Source organism: Cherax quadricarinatus, chromosome 8 (assembly GCF_038502225.1).
Source record: "Cherax quadricarinatus isolate ZL_2023a chromosome 8, ASM3850222v1, whole genome shotgun sequence".
NCBI lineage: Eukaryota > Metazoa > Arthropoda > Malacostraca > Decapoda > Parastacidae > Cherax > Cherax quadricarinatus.
Window position 1 is genome coordinate 26739988 of NC_091299.1, and position 17861 is coordinate 26757848.

Below are 17861 nucleotides of genomic sequence, written 5' to 3' on the forward strand. Positions count from 1 at the left end.
CAGCAAGATATTCTGGACATTGTTTGTGAGCAATTTTATAAACATGATTTAGCTTCAGTTGTTTTACTCTGTCTTCAACATTCAGCATATCCAACTGCTGTAATTCATCCTGGCCTACATGTTCTCTTGGTCCCAGCCCCAGGATGAATCTTACGATTTTGTTCTGTGTGATTTGCAGTCTATCTTTCAGTTTTTTTGTCAAGGCAGAGTACCAAGAAGAGCAAGCGTAATCCATATGGCATTGTATAAGGGCTAGACATAGGGTCCTGCGAGCCTCAGTAGGTAGACACTGCTTGTCTATACAGGAACTTCAGTCTGGCATTCGCTTTCTTTACTACACTGCTCCCTATCAATTCTCCTGACATGCAAGGCTCAAAGGGGATTCCCAAATATTTTACTGATGAAACCAAAGTGATGGGCTCCCCATTACATTGAACATTAAAATTATTTACCCTTCTCAGTTTATGTTTCGTGCCAAAGAGAATGGCTTCAGTTTTCCCTAGGTGTAATGATAGTTTGTTGTCTACTAACCATTTGCTGCAGGACTCCAGTTCCAGTGTTAAAACATTAGCAATATCTTGTGGGTCTTTACCTGACACTAACAGAGCACTGTCATCTGCATACAGTAGGAGTTTGCACTTGACACTGATAGGCATATCATTGACATAACATAAGAATAATAAGGGCCCAGAATACTACCTTGGGGAACTCCACATGTTATCGGCAGGGGTTCTGATTCTGTTTTGTTGATTTTGACTATTTGTCTCCTGTTGCTAAGGTAGGACTTAAACCAGTCTACAGAACCTATACCGATAGCTTGAAGTTTATTACATAATATATTGTGGTTGACAGTATCGAAGGCCTTTTGCAAGTCTAAGGTTACCATGCCTATGAGGTTCCCCTTTGACATTTCAGTTCTCAGGTAATCCATCAGATTAATAAGGGAGGTGTCGGTTGAGTAGGATCTTCTAAAGCCCGATTGATAGCTATGGAGAATGTTGTTGTCATTAAGGTACTTAACTACTTGAGAATACACCGCCCTCTCTAGAATTTTAGATATTATACTGAGTATACTAACAGGCCTATAGTTGCTTACATCAGACCTACTATTTTTCTTGAAGATAGGAGTAACTCTGGCCTCCTTGAACCCCTCCGGTACGGTATTAGTGGTGATTGATAGATTTATTATGTGAGCAATAGGGATTGACAGTTCAGAAGCACCATCTTTTAGGAACTTAGACGGGATGTTATCAGGGCCTGTGCTCTTAGTTGGGTTTAACCTGCTTAGTTCTTTTTGAATAAAGTCATGAGATACACTTACTAGTTGACAACTGTTTGGGGTTACCCCTTTATTGGTATAGTATGTTTGAAACTTATCAGAGTCTGTGTTAAGGGTATTTGATGCAGCTGGTAGTTTACTTACTAGTGTTGATGCAACAGATGTGTAGTATGAATTAAAGCAATTTGCCACCTTAGATGTTTCGTGGCATACCTCATTATCGATAGTGAGTACTATGTTAGACCTATCTACTGGCTTATGGCTATACCCCAACTGTTTTAGTTGTTGCCAGAGCTTTCTGGGGTTATGCTTATACTCTTCAATTTTTGAGCAGTAGTGCTTTGCCTTTGCTCCTTTTATAAGTCTCTGTACTCTGTTCCTCACCCTTTGGAATTCATTTAGTGCTGCAATATCCTGTCTGTTTGCTTTAAATCTTTTTAGCAGCTGGTCTCTGAATTTCATATTATCTAATATCTCAGTAGTCATCCAGGGTTCAGTTCTTCGTTTAATCCTAACCTCTTTAACTGGTGCAATATTATCAAGGATGGTAGTGAACACTGTTTTGAATTTTTCCAAGGCATCGTTTACGTCCGTGCAACTTGTTATCTCTGTCCAGTCACAATTGTGTACCCTATTTACCAGTGTTTCTTTACTGTAGTTTCTAGTTGACCTCATTTTTATTGTCCTGTGTAGGCCTATCCTATCCCTAGTGATTTTCCTGGTGCAGTAAATGATGAAATGATCACTAAGACCTGTGGTAATGACGCCTGACTGACTAATGTTCTCAGAGCGGTTACAAAGTATGTGGTCAATTAGGGTGGCTGAGAACTGTGTGATAAGATAAGATAAGATAAGATTTCGTTCGGATTTTTAACCCCGGAGGGTTAGCCACCCAGGATAACCCAAGAAAGTCAGTGCGTCATCGAGGACTGTCTAACTTATTTCCATTGGGGTCCTTAATCTTGTCCCCCAGGATGCGACCCACACCAGTCGACTAACACCCAGGTACCTATTTGCTGCTAGGTGAACAGGACAACAGGTGTAAGGAAACGTGTCGAAATGTTTCCACCCGCCGGGAATCGAACCCGGGCCCTCCGTGTGTGAAGCGGGAGCTTTAGCCACCAGGCCACCGGGCCACCGTGATCCGGGTTGGAGTATTAATTAGTTGAGTGTAACTATTTAATCCTAGAATTTGCTTATACCTTTTGCATAGCCCGTTATTTTGCTGCTGAAAACGGATATTGAAATCGCCCAGTATTATAGTCTCGCAATTGTTTTCAACTCCGGACAAGACTCTGGAAAAGTCTTCTAAGAACTGGTCCTGGGATGGATTTGAGCGGGACTGCACATGAGTTAATAGGGTTATTAAAGCTTATTTCCTGGGTAGCATTGAAAATTGGTTGGGCAAATATTTTTGTTAGAGGGTTTGGATTTTAGCAAGCCCTGCCAGAAAATAATAAATAAACAAGAAGCTTTACCAGTTCATGTACTGGTTCTTTAAGGCGTAAACTTTGATGGCCCTTAACAACCCCAACAACAACAACAAAAAGAAGAGCAGAACAGGTGAGACAATATGTCTTATTATATACGTATAAACACCAAGTTTTTGCACAGAAGTTCCTCATAACCAAATGGAAACAGAGAAAAGTTGTCCTGTAAGTGACCATATATATAGTTTAGATAGTGTGAGTGGCAGGAAAGGTGATGTTACCTGAGCTTCACCAACACCGAGGCCAAAGACCTCGTCCATCATGTCATGTTTATCCTCTTTATTTTCATTCTTAGTTTTGTTATAAATTTTCTTTATAAGTATATATAATATTGGTAATTCTTCATTTAATTTCTGTCTAGTGAGTTTATTTCATTAGTGCATTACTGACATTTAATAATGACTACATCCACTTAATAATAATAATAATAATAATAATAATAGTAATAATAATAGTAATAATAATTTTTATTTTAGCATAATACATGTTTGTACAAAGGAGTATAACAATTGGGTGTATGTGCAGAGCAATTCAAGTTTAAATGCTGTAAAAATGCAGTCTTTATAGTCTTTTTTTTTTCATTGGAGCCCTTTCATAAGTCTTCCCCCAGGCTACACCCCACAACAGGTGACTAACTCCTAGGTCTATTTACTACTACATAACAGGCACCGTAAATGTTAGGAGACTTGCCCGTGTGTCCCACTGCATAGTGGGGAGGGAGTCAACGCTCCCCACTATGCAGTGTGTAAACCTGGCATGCTAACTGTTAGTTCTCCTTATTGATGTAAAAAAAAAAATAATTTACAGTAGGCCCTCTGTTTAAGAGACCTCGGTTTAACAGACTTGGAAAATACAAGACAAAATCCACTTGATCAGTTGATTAGGAAACAATGGACAAATTTAGTTGGTCACAGATTAGGCTATTATTGTTAAAATGAAAGGCAAAACAATCTCATCTCCATCCACGACAGTCGCCATTACCAGCCACCTGTTTTTCCTTTTATTAAATTAATTGTTTACTGTATTGCATTGTATGTTGATAGATAAACTGAAGTAGATTCTCACATAAAATGTCATTAATAAAGCTAGTAAACTTTTGTTATTTATTAACACATTGCAAGGGAGCAACTGGTATTGCATGCAATACCATGCAAGATTTTTCCACTTTAATGTGGAAATATCTTGTGCTAGATTTGCCAATGAGTTATTTTTAATTTAATCAGTAGCTAAACATTGAATTATTGATTAATGTGGAAATGTCTTGTGTGTTTTAAGCCTTAATGAAAATATCTTCATATGGACCCACAGCATTGTATATTTAACATTTAATCCTTCCTCCTCTAAGACAGACAGGTGACAGTGCTCAGTATTCTGGAAGGGGCTCTTTAATTGTCATGGCAAAAGTGTTGCCAACAGTATGATCAGAAATACTAGTAGATGGTATTAATGGATAAAACATAAGGTACAGTACTGTATATCACAACTTATTCTTTGCTTACCTACCCTGAAGATTGGCTACTCATCATTGTGTAATTTTCATTGAATTTTGTGTAGTTTAAGTCTTCATTATGCAAATTTGGAAATCTCTGCCAAAATTAACTTTCAGTGAAAGACTTTGAAAGCTGTTTATACAAATTCTTGCACTAACCAGGAAAAAAAAAAAAGAGTGATCTAAAAGTTGTATATCATTGTACTACATGTTGTATACATTCTTTGCCTTCATACTTCTCCCATTTCATTATTTAAGTTTAGGCTTCAAGTGATCATAGTGAACATCCAAAATTTGAAAGAGAATTTAAAATAATTGAAGCTACATTTGAGTTATGAAGGTGTACCATCATTGATCTACATTACAAAAGTCAAAGTAATGAGTACATAATGAAATACAATTGTTAGCCTCAATTAACGATACTGTATATTCAAGATGGGAAGTTCATAAGTTTTTATGTTATTTTACTGTTCAGGTATTAGATGGATTGACCTCTGGTGCCCCTGGAAATGCTGATGTGAATAAAACAATAGGTTTACTCTTCAATTTAGTTTTTTTTTATACTTTCTCTGTAGTGCCACTTGTCAATAAATTCAACATGTAGTAGGTTGGTAGACAGCAACCACCCAGGGAGGTACTACCGTCCTGCCAAGTGAGTGTAAAACGAAAGCCTGTAATTGTTTTACATGATGGTAGGATTGCTGGTGTCCTTTTTTCTGTCTCATGAACATGCAAGATTTCAGGTACGTCTTGCTACTTCTACTTACACTTAGGTCACACTACACATACATGTACAAGCACATATATACACACCCCTCTGGGTTTTCTTCTATTTTATTTCTAGTTCTTATTCTTCTTTATTTCCTCTTATTTCCATGGGGAAGTGGAACAGAATTCTTCCTCCGTAAGCCATGCGTGTTGTAAGAGGCGACTAAAATGCCGGGAGCAAGGGGCTAGTAACCTCTTCTCCTGTATATATTACTAAATGTAAAAGGAGAAACTTTCGTTTTTCCTTTTGGGCCACCCTGCCTCGGTGGGATACGGCCGGTGTGTTGAAAGAAAGAAAGAAGTTTTCATTTTTGCCCTTTCCTACAGTGCCCTGACATAGCTCACTGGCTGTTCTCATCTCCAAAAATCCAACTTCAGTCCAGGTTCCCTCTGATTATTTTTACATGGATGAATTAACAGGCAAAGAACTGTTATTCTGTACCTCATTTCAAAGCCCAACCATATCTAAGGTATTTAGTACTAACCATTACCCAGGATATGACCCACAACTGTTATTACATTTAGGTACACTATAATTATTTACACTAGGTGAATAGAGGAAGTATGTGCAAGGAGACTTGCCAATACATCTCATGCTGCCTGGGAATCAATCTGCCTGGGAATCAGCCTGGTGGCTAAAGCTCTCGCTTCACATGGCAAGAGTCTGGGTTCGATTCTCAGTGAGGGTAGAAACATTGGGCGTGTGCTCTTATGTTACATTGTTATACTGTTATCCCTTATACTTTGACAGTAAGGTTCTCACTACATGTTCTAGTGTGGGGTAGCTTTTACATAAAGGCCTTATGTCTAGGGTAATACTTACATCATGACTGATCATCCTCAGTGTCTGATCCTTTCACCAGCCCTCTTCACAGGTTATTTAAATTACTACTATAAAAATATAACTGTATTCTAAATAGATATGTACAGAATATACATTTACAGCACTCACATATTCAAAACATAAGCCTGCACACTCCTTAGCTGCTCTCCCACATGGTGCATCTCAGCAACTTTGCCCTTCTCTCTTCATGACTAATCTCTGGGCTAACCAGTGTTTTGACACACTTTAGTCACCCTGGGTATGGTGGCCACAACTTAAGTTATAAAAACTCACCCCTGGAGCATACATTATGCCCCAAAAAAATAGAAGAAGGACCCAGAGGTCCTCCCAGTTTGAAGTCAACAAAAAAGTGAGAGAGGGAGGGGCCTAGCTCAGCTCCTCCCACACCCACCAACAAACAAAAGACTGTTGCCAAGCACAGTTCTCCAGTTACCACAATTCTACCACACCTTAATTTTACTTTTACAAAAAGAAATACAACTTTATAAACTACTTACTAAAATTGTACATGTGTGTGTTTATAGTATAACCTATTATATTGAGAAAAACAGGCTTGACTCAGCTGCCTTACAGCTATAAGAGTGATCTGCCCTTATGACATTTAGAGCTGAGTCCCCATCAATTCAATATAATTAGGTATTCCAGAGTAACTGTTACAGACACATAAATACATGTTGGGTCCTATAGCCCCATAACACCTTACACCGGTTGTCTATGTTCCCCATCAGTAAAATAGGGACCTGGATGTTAGTCGACTGATGTGGGTTGCATCCTGGGGACAAAATTAACTTAATTTGCCTGAAATGCTCTGCTTAACAAGCGGCTTTCTATATGGTAATACATGTCATTGATGTCAGCTAGGCCTGTATACCTTGTACATGTACTTGTAGAAATAAATATTATTATACAGCCTCTCCTCGCTTAATGACGGAGTTCTGTTCCTGAGACCACTTCATTAAACAAATTTGTTGCTAAGTGAGGAGCATACTATAATGGTAGTGAGTTTTTGTCAGCCATCTTTGGTATTGTTTTAATATCACCTTTGCACCATTTATAACATTTCTGTTATATTTTTAAATGTTTATACAGTAGTGTACTGTAATGTATATTGAAATAAACAGAATAGAGGAAATCAGCTCTTATATACGTACATTATTTAGGTATGAATACTGGTCAGAGAGCCCATCGTTTGTCCCAGGAGTTGGTAAACGAGTATGTCACTTAGTGAGGAGAGGCTGTATTAAGCCGAGTGCTCTGCCAATGAGCTACAGATCAATTCTTAACTGAAATAGATTTGCTGAACCTACTATTGACTTCCAGCTTTTGCCTTTATGCCAACATCATTGCTCATACCCTGTATGGTCTGCAGTCTCTTTCCATGCAGTGCTAATTAACTCACGTAGGTTTAGCACTTTCTGAGGAATATAATGAAAATCTGCTCTCCATTAACCATTTGAATCTTTTCCCGATGGTAATGACACCAAAAGTACGAAATTAGTTGGAAAAGTTACGGAATTACACTCTAGCGAAGTTAGCGATCTAGGCAATATATGCATTGGCGATTTTGCCCACTTTGAGCCATATTTTCAGCCAATTCCATTGTTCCATTTGACCAAACTCATAGCTATTTTCTTAGAACTCCATTTGTTCTATTGACTGAGTGCAAGAAACCACCTATTTACCGATTTAAACAACCCAGTAAAGTGGTCAGAAATTGACAATTTGGCCAATTTCACGCAAATTAAAAAAAATTGCCAATTTCAAAATTGGGTCCAGAATAAACAATGCAGACATTCCTGTTCATTAGTCACATCTCCAGGCCCCTCTTATATTACTCTTGCTTTCTATTTTGAATTTTTATTCACACCAAAAATAGAAGAATTACTGTTATACAAACTACTGCATTGTTATAATAGTTGTATAAATAATGTCAACCCATTCATGACTGCATATTAGAATGGCTAGTTGGACACATATTGGACAGTGATGTCATTTGTTTACTCTTTGAACATCAGCAAAAATCGAACATTTCCGCTACTTTGAGCTCAATTTCAAGGTCGTTTTCATCGTGAAACCAATCAAAATCATCTCTATTTCTGTAATATGTCTTCCACTCTATCAAATGAAACTAAGAAAACTAGAATACAACCATAAATACTATAAAAAAATACACTTCAAAGTTGGAGTTTTATTCCAAAAACACGGTCAGAGTTTTTTTTTCTCATTATGCACTGCGTGCTGCAGGATTTTTTTTTATACTGTGCACACTGACCACACAGACCCATTCTCTCACATGTGGGCCTGCCAACTTTCTCCCGCTTAATTTGAAGCCACTAGAATTTTTGTGTATTAATGCGTCAAAAACACTGGCTCATAAGACGTATGTATACGACAGAAACAGTCAAAAGGTTAACCTTGTGATGATGCTGGTTTTTGTAGTCATTGCTTTTTATTTTTCATTCTGCGCTCTTCCTGTTTTTTCCTGTTACCTCATTTCTTCTCCCACTTGCAGACGATAGATGAGGCACTCCTTATTCTTCTGACCACTTTGATTAAAAGCAAGTTTTTTTTTTTTTCATCAAACCAGACCCATACCACCAAAGCAGGGTGGCCTAAAAAGAAAAATGAAATTTTCTCTTTTTAACTTTTGTAATGTATACAGGAGAAGGGGTTACTAGCCCCTTGCTCCCAGCATGTTAGTCGCCTCTTACAACACGCATGGCTTATGAAGAATTCTGTTCTACTTTCCCATGGAGATAAGAGGAAATAAATAAGAACAAGAGCTAGTAAGAAAATAGAAGATAACCCAGAGGGGTGTGTGTATATATATCTTTCTTTCTTCTTTCAACACACCGGCCGTATCCCACCGAGGCAGGGTGGCCCAAAAGGAAAAACGAAAGTTTCTCCTTTTACATTTAGTAATATATACAGGAGAAGAGGTTACTAGCCCCTTGCTCCCGGCATTTTAGTCGCCTCTTACAACACGCATGGCTTACGGAGGAAGAATTCTGTTCCACTTCCCCATGGAGATAAGAGGAAATAAACAAGAATAAGAACTAGAAAGAAAATAGAAGAAAACCCAGAGGGGTGTGTATATATGTGCTTGTACATGTATGTGTAGTGTGACCTAAGTGTAAGTAGAAGTAGAAGGACGTACATGAAATCTTGCATGTTTATGAGACAGAAAAATGACACCAGCAATCCTACCATCATGTAAAACAATTACAGGCCTCTGTTTTACACTCACTTGGCAGGATGGTAGTACCTTCCGGTGCGGTTGCTGTCTATCAACCTACTGCCAAGATAAAAGCAAGTTATCTGTTCAAATTTGTGTTAGATTAGTGGTGTGACTTAGTGTCACATACAGTATTTTGTTGCTTTGCCCTTGAGCAGTGTTGTTTCACTGTTCACCTCTTCATATTTTTTTTTTCATCGTGCTAAAATCTACATACATATTTTTCAGTTGGAGGAAACTTTCCTGATGTCCTGATCAGACTGTAAAAATGGTCACTATTTTAGGAGATGTCCATTTTTGGACTCTCCGTGATGATGTGATTGTAAAAGATGCAGATTTTGGAGCCTTTAGGTAAGTGTTTGCTTCCTTTTGAGACCAGCTTTTTAACATTAAAAATAGTTTACTTACTTACTTACTTCTTGGATATGCCGTCCTTTTTTTATCGATTAATCGCTTACTTGCTACGCTGTTAATGCTACACTATCGCTGGCTGGCGCTATAGCCTTTATCGACTTGTCCTGCTTTAGTATCATACGTATCGTAGAATCACTGAATCACTTCTTCCTCCACTTTGGTACTCTGCTACAAGTTCTTTCTTGAATTCTATAGTCTTTCTCACCTTCTTTACCAAAGGGTTGGCACTAGTACAATATTTTACGATCTTTTCCTGTGTTTTATGATTGTTCGGGGTTCAGTAAGTTAAGGAAGCAGTATTGTTAGGCTAAGTAAATGCTGTTATTATATTTACCTACAATATATTTGTGCACCAAACATTTGCAAGGTTCTTGATCCCCTAACCCTCGCAAATGTGGAGGGAGACCTGTATTACTGCTTTCACAGCTATTCTTTAGAAAGTAAAATTCTATATTTACTCATGAGATTAGTTTTCTTGTTTTATTTTAACAAACTACAGGTCGGCCATCACTAATCCAGCATCATTGAGACCTGTAGTGTGCCGGATTAGTGAGTTTGCCAGATTACAGAGTGGTTAAGTTAGAATACACTTTTATTTTGGCCTTTGATTAGTTTATCCTGCAGCATGTAAACGTTCATTATTTCTTATTCACTTATAAAACTGCGTTGCTCTAGACCTTTTAGGAGTTCACCTGTCAGCTGAATTAACCTATCAGTAGAGAGACTTTCTGCTACATCTTCCTCATTTTCATCACTGCTTTCTCCTCCACTGGCTTGCTGCTGTGGATTTACAACCCTCTGCACAATTTCTGAGTCAGTACAGGTAGGCCATCACTAATCCGACATCATTGGGACCTGTAGTGTGCTGGATTAGTGAGTTTGCCAGATTACAGAGTGGTTAGGTTAGAATATACTTAGTTAACCTATCAACAGAGACTGCTAAATCTTCCTCATTTTCATCACTGTTTTCTCCTCCACTGGCTTGTTGCTATGGATTTACAACCATCTGCACAATTTCTTAGTATAATGATGAAATTTGAGTCAGTATAATGATCTGAGTCAGTGTAATGATGAAATTTGAAATTATGCTAGCTGAAATTAGTGCCGAATTGCTGATGGAACCGAATAACTGATTGCCGGATTAGTGATAGCCGACCTGTATAATGATGAAATTTGAGTCAGTATAATGATTTGAGTCAGTATAATGATTTGAGTCAGTATAATGATGAAATTTGAAATTATGCTAACCGAAATTAGTGCCCGCCGGATTACTGATGGAACCTGATAACTGATTACCAGAATAGTGATGGACGACCTGTACTCTGTATATCAACTACAGGAGGGCCCCACTTATACGGCAGGTTAGGTTCCAGGCTACCGCCGTAAAGCGGAAACCGCCATAAAGTGGAACACCCTTTTTTTCCACTTATAAATGCATACAAACACTAGATAACAAGTTTACACTAACATACATTAAGTTAGCAATAGAACCAGGCATCAAAAAACAATAAAAAAGTACAATACACACATAGTGCACTCATTACTTACCTTAAAATATTTATAGTCTTAATCTAGGGTGAGACAAGTAGTATTTATTGTAAGAAATCAAGTGTGGTATGTATGGTAATAGCCAGGCTACCTTACCAGGCCACCCCACCCACACATACTATTCTATGATATTTAAGCATCCCAGAGCGATAAAATGTATATACAGTTCACTCATTACTTACCTTAAAATATTTGTAGTCTTAATGTAGGGTCAGGAGTAAGTAAATGAGATAAAACGAATAAATGAGAGAGAAAGAAAGAATGAGTACATGAGAGGGGACAGGCGCAGAGTTATGTAAACAAACCAGGCGAACGTAAGTTTTGTAAACAAACGAAGTGTACACGTCTGGTTTGTGTACAAGTTACATTGTGTACAGGTTGTCTCTACATTGATACGGTAGAATTAATAAAGAAGAACACTCCCATTCTCGTGTAACATCATTTTGAGAAGAAATGAAGCTCTGAGTGAAGGCAATGGAAATAAGTCACTCTGACTTTTTTGGGTTATCCTAGGTTCTCTACACGTATGTTGTTATGTATGATAATCTATGTAACTGTATTTGTGTATACCTGAATAAACTTACTTACATACATACGAAAGGAATAATTTTCTACAGTTACCCCCAGTAACACATTTTCTCTTATGTTAGATTAGAGAAAATGTTATTCTTGCCGTCACTTGTACAAGTTATGTGGCTCCCACATCTTATATTTATGTTTATTTATTCTATTGTGGGGTGTATTTATCATCTTTTTATGTTATGTATCGTGTTTATTATATAATTTTGAAAAAAAATATCATGGATGGATTAATGAAAATGTGTATATTAACGTAATATACGACATTTAATGAGACTCGGTGAGTATTGTTATTATTATTATCATTTCTAATATGGCGTCACTTGTGCAAGTCGTCTGCTACCACATCTCACATTTATGTTTATTTATTCTACTGTGGGGTGTATTTATCTTATTTATATGTTATGCATCGTGTTTATTATATAATTTTGAAAAAAATATCATGGATGGATTAATGAAAATGTGTATATTAACGTAATATACGACATTTAAATGACTCGATGATTATTATTATCATTACTAATATGACGTCTGGAGACATAAGACACTTACCAATTTTAATGTGTACCTGCATGCCAGCACAGTATGTAAGTTTATTTAGGTACAGGTATACATAAGTATAATTATCAGAGTATAAAATATGAAATAACTTTTAAAAACATTTGAAATTTTGGAGTTTCCAGACAAAATGGAGAGACTTAGTGCTTACTGAGCTCATGGAGAATGTAAACAAACAGGGTGGGGCACAGTGACCGTATTAGAAAGTCAGGTGGGGGGAGCCGTATAGCGAGTTTTGGTCATAATTTGAAATGTCCGTATTAGCGGAACGCCGTAAAGTGAAACGCCGTAAAGCGGGGCCTTCCTGTATTACCTTCCTTATTGGTTGAGCTATTTTAATATACTGTACAGTACATGAATCTCAGATTTAAAGCAGAGATTGTTAAGCAGATCAAGAATCTCTCTTCTTTTAAGTCATGACTTTTTTTCTGTGAATTATATTTCAACAGATATCAAGATAAAAACACTGTGAGCAAGGAACGTGTCTACTACGAAGATAAACGAAAATACCTTGAAGCCCGAGGGGTGATAATGACTCCTAAGAACAGCCGTCCAGCTAAGTTAAGAGATTCACTCAAGGAATTCGAAGTAAGTACAGTATGACTATCTTATTTTTATTACACTTCATATGCAAACCTTTTGGCTTACACTGTCTCTTATTATTTTTTCCTATTTTATTCTCTTGATATTCCATCTCTGTTCACATTGAAAGTTAATAACTGATACTTTACCTGATTTGTGAACTGGTCTTTTAACTTTATAGTAATCTTCTTTGTATCAGCCACAATATATAGAGTTTTGATTACTGCTATCTCCTTGATTTTCTCTGTTGCAATTTTTTTTTTTAACATGTCTGCCATTTCCCACTGAGGCAGGGTGACCCAAAAAAAAAAAAAAAAAAAAAAAAAAAAAAAAAAAAAAAAAAAAAAAACTCATCAACATTCATCACTCATACATAATCACCATCTTTGCAGAGGTGCTCAGATATGACAGTTTAAATGTCCCTCCAAACTGCCAATATCCCAAACCCCTCCTTTAAAGTGCAGGCATTGTATTTCCCATTTCTAGAACTCAAGTCTGGCTAGCTGGTTTCCCTGAATCCCTTCAGAAAATATTACCCTGCTTATACACCAACAGCTCGTCAGGTCCCAAAAACCATTCATCTCCATTCACTCGTATCTAACATGCTCACGCATGCTTGCTGGAAGTCCAAGCCCCTTGCCCACAAAACCTTATTTACCCACTCTCTCCAACCTTTTCAAGGATGACCCCTACCCCGTCTTCCTTTCCCTACAGATTTATACGCTCTCCAAGTCATTCTACTTTGTTCCATCCAATAGAATTAATAAATTAATATACTGTAGTTTGATAAGTCATAGAGATGGGTGTAAGGTGGACATATCTAAGGTATGGTAGATTTATGTACAATTGTATATAAAGGAAAACAAAAATATGTAAATTTAGGAAATTAAGTCACAAACTCTTTAACTGTTAATGTTAATAAATGTTCAAAGTGCTATTCAGAGACTCATATTAATGGTCTGTCAGGCAGCAGTCCAGCACTCATGATAAAAGAAGAGATTTTCAGGATCCAGTTTATTTTTAAAAATTCTTGATGTACTACTGCACTCACAAAAGTCACAATTTGTATGATATTTTAAACAGTGTTGTTCAACACATTTTGGAAAGACTATATGTATATACTACAGTACAGTGGACCCCCGGTTAACGATATTTTTTCACTCCATGAGTATGTTCAGGTGCCAGTACTGACCGAATTTATTCCCATAAGGAATATTGTGAAGTAGATTAGTCCATTTCAGACCCCCAAACATACACGTACAAACGCACTTACATAAATACACTTACATAATTGGTCGCATTCGGAGGTAATCGTTATGCGGGGGTCCACTGTATAACCGAATTTAATGTTTAAATATGGTCCAATATGGTATCGGCGCGTGCATGTAGAATAAACATTTATTAATATACATATATTGAAGTGTGAGCAGGGTAATATTTAGTGAAGGGATTCAGGGAAACCAGTTATTTTTATATAGCCGGACTTGAGTCCTGGAAATGGGAAGTACAGTGGACCCCCGCATACCGATTTTAATCCGTGCAAGAGGGCTCATTGGTATGCGAAATAATCGGTATGCGAATGAATTTTCCCCATAAGAAATAATGGAAATCAAATTAATCCGTGCAAGACACCCAAAAGTATGAAAAAAAAATTTTTACCACGTGAAATATACATTTTCCTACACACAAAGAGAAGGATACATGCACAATAGTAGAGTAGTACATGCACAGTATATATTGTGCATGTACTAGTCTACTAAATGAAGAATAAATGACACTTACCTTTATTGAAGATGCAGCAATGACTGATGAGACACTGTGTCCTGGGAGTGCCTTTTCCTCCTGAGTACTGTAGGTCCTGTTTGGTATTTTCTTCCAGAACATGCCTTATCACACTGTGTATGTCACTACGATTCTTAAATCTCTCAAACCAACCTTTGCTGGCTTTAAATTCACCAATATGAGCACTAGTTCCAGGCATTTTTCCCTGTTCACCTGGGTGTTAGTCGACTGGTGTGGGTTGCATCCTGGGAGACAAGATTAAGGACCCCAATGGAAATAAGTTAGACAGTCTTCGATGACACTGACTTTTTTGGGTTATCCTGGGTGTCAAATCCTCTGGGGTTAATTGTTTCTTGGTATATTTTCAATAAGCCACACCAACAACAGTGCTACAGCAGCAGCAGACGATGCTACAGCAGCAGCAGCAGCAGACGATGCTACAGCAGCAGCAGACGATGCTACAGCAGCAGCAGCAGCTGACAGTGCTACAGCAGCAGCAGACGATGCTACAGCAGCAGCAGACGATGCTACAGCAGCAGCAGCAGCAGCAGACGATGCTACAGCAGCAGCAGCAGCAGCTGACAGTGCTACAGCAGCAGCAGACGATGCTACAGCAGCAGCAGACGATGCTACAGCAGCAGCAGACGATGCTACAGCAGCAGTAGCAGCTGTACCACCAATAGTAGCGATGGTTGATTGGGGTTTATTATACAACCTGGCCAGCTCGGAGACACGCACTCCACTTTCATACTTATCAATGATCTTTTTCTTCATCTCTATAGTAATCTCACCCTTATTGCTGTAGGGTTGGCACTAGAAGCTTTCTTGGGGCCCATGGTCACTTATTTTCCAGATAAAATCACCAAAAACACTGTAATAATACGAAATGTTACGATTGTATGCTTGGATGCTACCGCGGAGGCTGGCTGGTAAACAATGCCATCGGCGGAACATGTGAGGCTGGCTAAGGCGCACATTGGACGCGTCTCGGACGAACAGCGGTGAGCGGGTTTTTAAGCGGTATGCGAGGCAAAATTTTTGCGATTAAAGCAAGCGGTATGCGGATTAATCGTTATGTTATGCCAACGGTATGCGGGGGTCCACTGTACCATGCCTGCACTTTAAAGGAGGGGTTTGGGATATTGGCAGTTTGGAAGGATATGTTGTGTATCTTTATACGTATATGCTTCTAAACTGTTGTGTTCTGAGTGCCTCTGCAAAAACAGTGATTATGTGTGAGTGAGGTGAAAGTGTTGAATGATGATGAAAGTACACCTACCATCCGACTTACGACCTGCTCGACTTATGACCACTCGACTTACGACCGTGTTTTTTTTTTTGCCAAATTTCTGGGAAATAAACAACTATTTGTGTTGTACACAGTGTTTATCCTAAACCTTACAGTACAAAATACAGTACTAACAGCATAAAAAATAAAGTAAAACATGAAATACCTAAATAAAACAATAAAATAAAGTCATTACAAAAATGTGATGTTGATATTCAGTAGTAAAGCATAAAAAATAAAGTAAAACATGAAATACCTAAATAAAACAATAAAATAAAGTCATTACAAAAATGTGATGTTGATATTCAGTAGTAAAGTTCGACTTACATCCATTTTGACTTACGACCGGTTTCTCGGAACCGAACTCGGTCGTAAGTCGGATGGTAGGTGTATTTTCTTTTTGGGGATTTTCTTTCTTTTTTGGGTCACCCTGCCTTGGTGGGAGACGGCCGACTTGTTGAAAAAAAAAAAAGTAGACATTCTTGAATATAAACTTAAGTATTTTTTATTCAGCGTTATTGCTGCATTTATGACAATGTGCAAGTACTTGTGAATTTCTTGAAAGAAGAGGACCACAAGAATAACAAATTCTCAAATTACAGTGGAACCTCTACTTGCGAGTTTAATCCGTTCCATGACCTTGCTCGCAACTGGATTTGCTCGTTTGCAGAGTCAAGTTTCCTCATTTAAATTAACTGAAATGCAATTAATCCGTTCCATTGGAATTCTGTACTTCAATAATTTCGCTAATATCAACTCTACGGCTTATTTATCTATCTCACTTCATCTAATATAAAATAATAAACAATATAAATAACATAGAAACCTGATATATACTCTAAAATGAATAAAATATGTCATATAGTGGTATGGGCAGTGTCGGCGGTGGATGAGAGTTTGTCTGGAGACCGGGCAAAATACTTCATGAATAATTTTGCTAATATCATCTATATGGCTTATTTATCTATCAAAGTTCATCTAATATGACATAACAAACAATATAAATAACATAGAAATGTGATAAATACTCTAAAATGAATAAAATATGTCATTCATGTAATGGTATGGGCGGTGTCAGCGGTGGACGAGTTTGTCTAGAGACTGGGCAAAATACTTCATGAATAATTTCGCTAATATCATCTATACGGCTTATTTATATATCACAGTTCATCTAATATGACATAGCACACAATATGAATAACATAGAAACATGATATATACTCTAGAATGAATATGTCATTCATGTAGTGGTATGGGCAGTGTCGGCGGTGGACGAGAGTTTGTCTGGAGACCTGGCAAAATACTTCATGAATAATTTTGCTAATATCAACTATACGGCTTATTTATATATCAAAGTTCATATAATATGACATAACAAACAATATAAATAGCATAGAAACATGATATATACTCTAGAATGAATAAAATATGTCATTATGTAACAGGTGGAGGCGGCCACACCCGCTCCCTCTTTGTTGTGGTAAACACTGCCATCTAGTGACGGCCTTTTGAAGCCGTCTATTATTATAATTATTATACGTAGTACATTATTATTATATATGTATTATTATTATACATATTATTTTGATTATTATTGTATTGTATTATTACAGTGGAACCTCAAATTTCGAACGTATTACTTATTGAACGTTTCAAAAATAGAACCCTTTTTTCGAACCAACTTTGTCCCTATTATTGAGCTCGCCCCTATTTTCGGACCACCGGGTACTGACCTGTCCACCAGCCCGCTCTGTCCGCGTCCCCATGCAGGCGCCGTGAGCCAGTCTGGCTTTGTTGATGCTTGAGTGAACACTAACCTGCACTCTCATTCAAACATTTTATGATTATTAAAAGACAGAGAAGGGAAGTAACCCCAGAGAGGGCTTTACCTGAAGTCCTCATGGAGGGGGATTCTCCTTCCAAACACTAACCCCAACTCCTTCTCTCCTCCTCCCTATATTCCAGATGCCATCACCAATCTTCAATAAACATAAGTAAAAATGTT

The 17861-nt window shown here is 37.6% G+C and overlaps 1 protein-coding gene across 1 annotated transcript in view; it reads left to right on the top strand.

Moving 5' to 3' along the window:
* The first annotated feature begins 2759 nt into the window (after window positions 1-2759).
* The window catches only part of frtz (WD repeat-containing and planar cell polarity effector protein fritz), a 77705-nt gene continuing 62603 nt past the window's right edge, over window positions 2760-17861 (top strand). Inside the window, 3 exon segments of the mRNA XM_070082976.1 lie at window positions 2760-2842; window positions 9334-9456; window positions 12654-12792. Of these exon segments, the coding sequence (XP_069939077.1) occupies window positions 9374-9456; window positions 12654-12792 (222 nt within the window). The 5' untranslated portion in view covers window positions 2760-2842; window positions 9334-9373.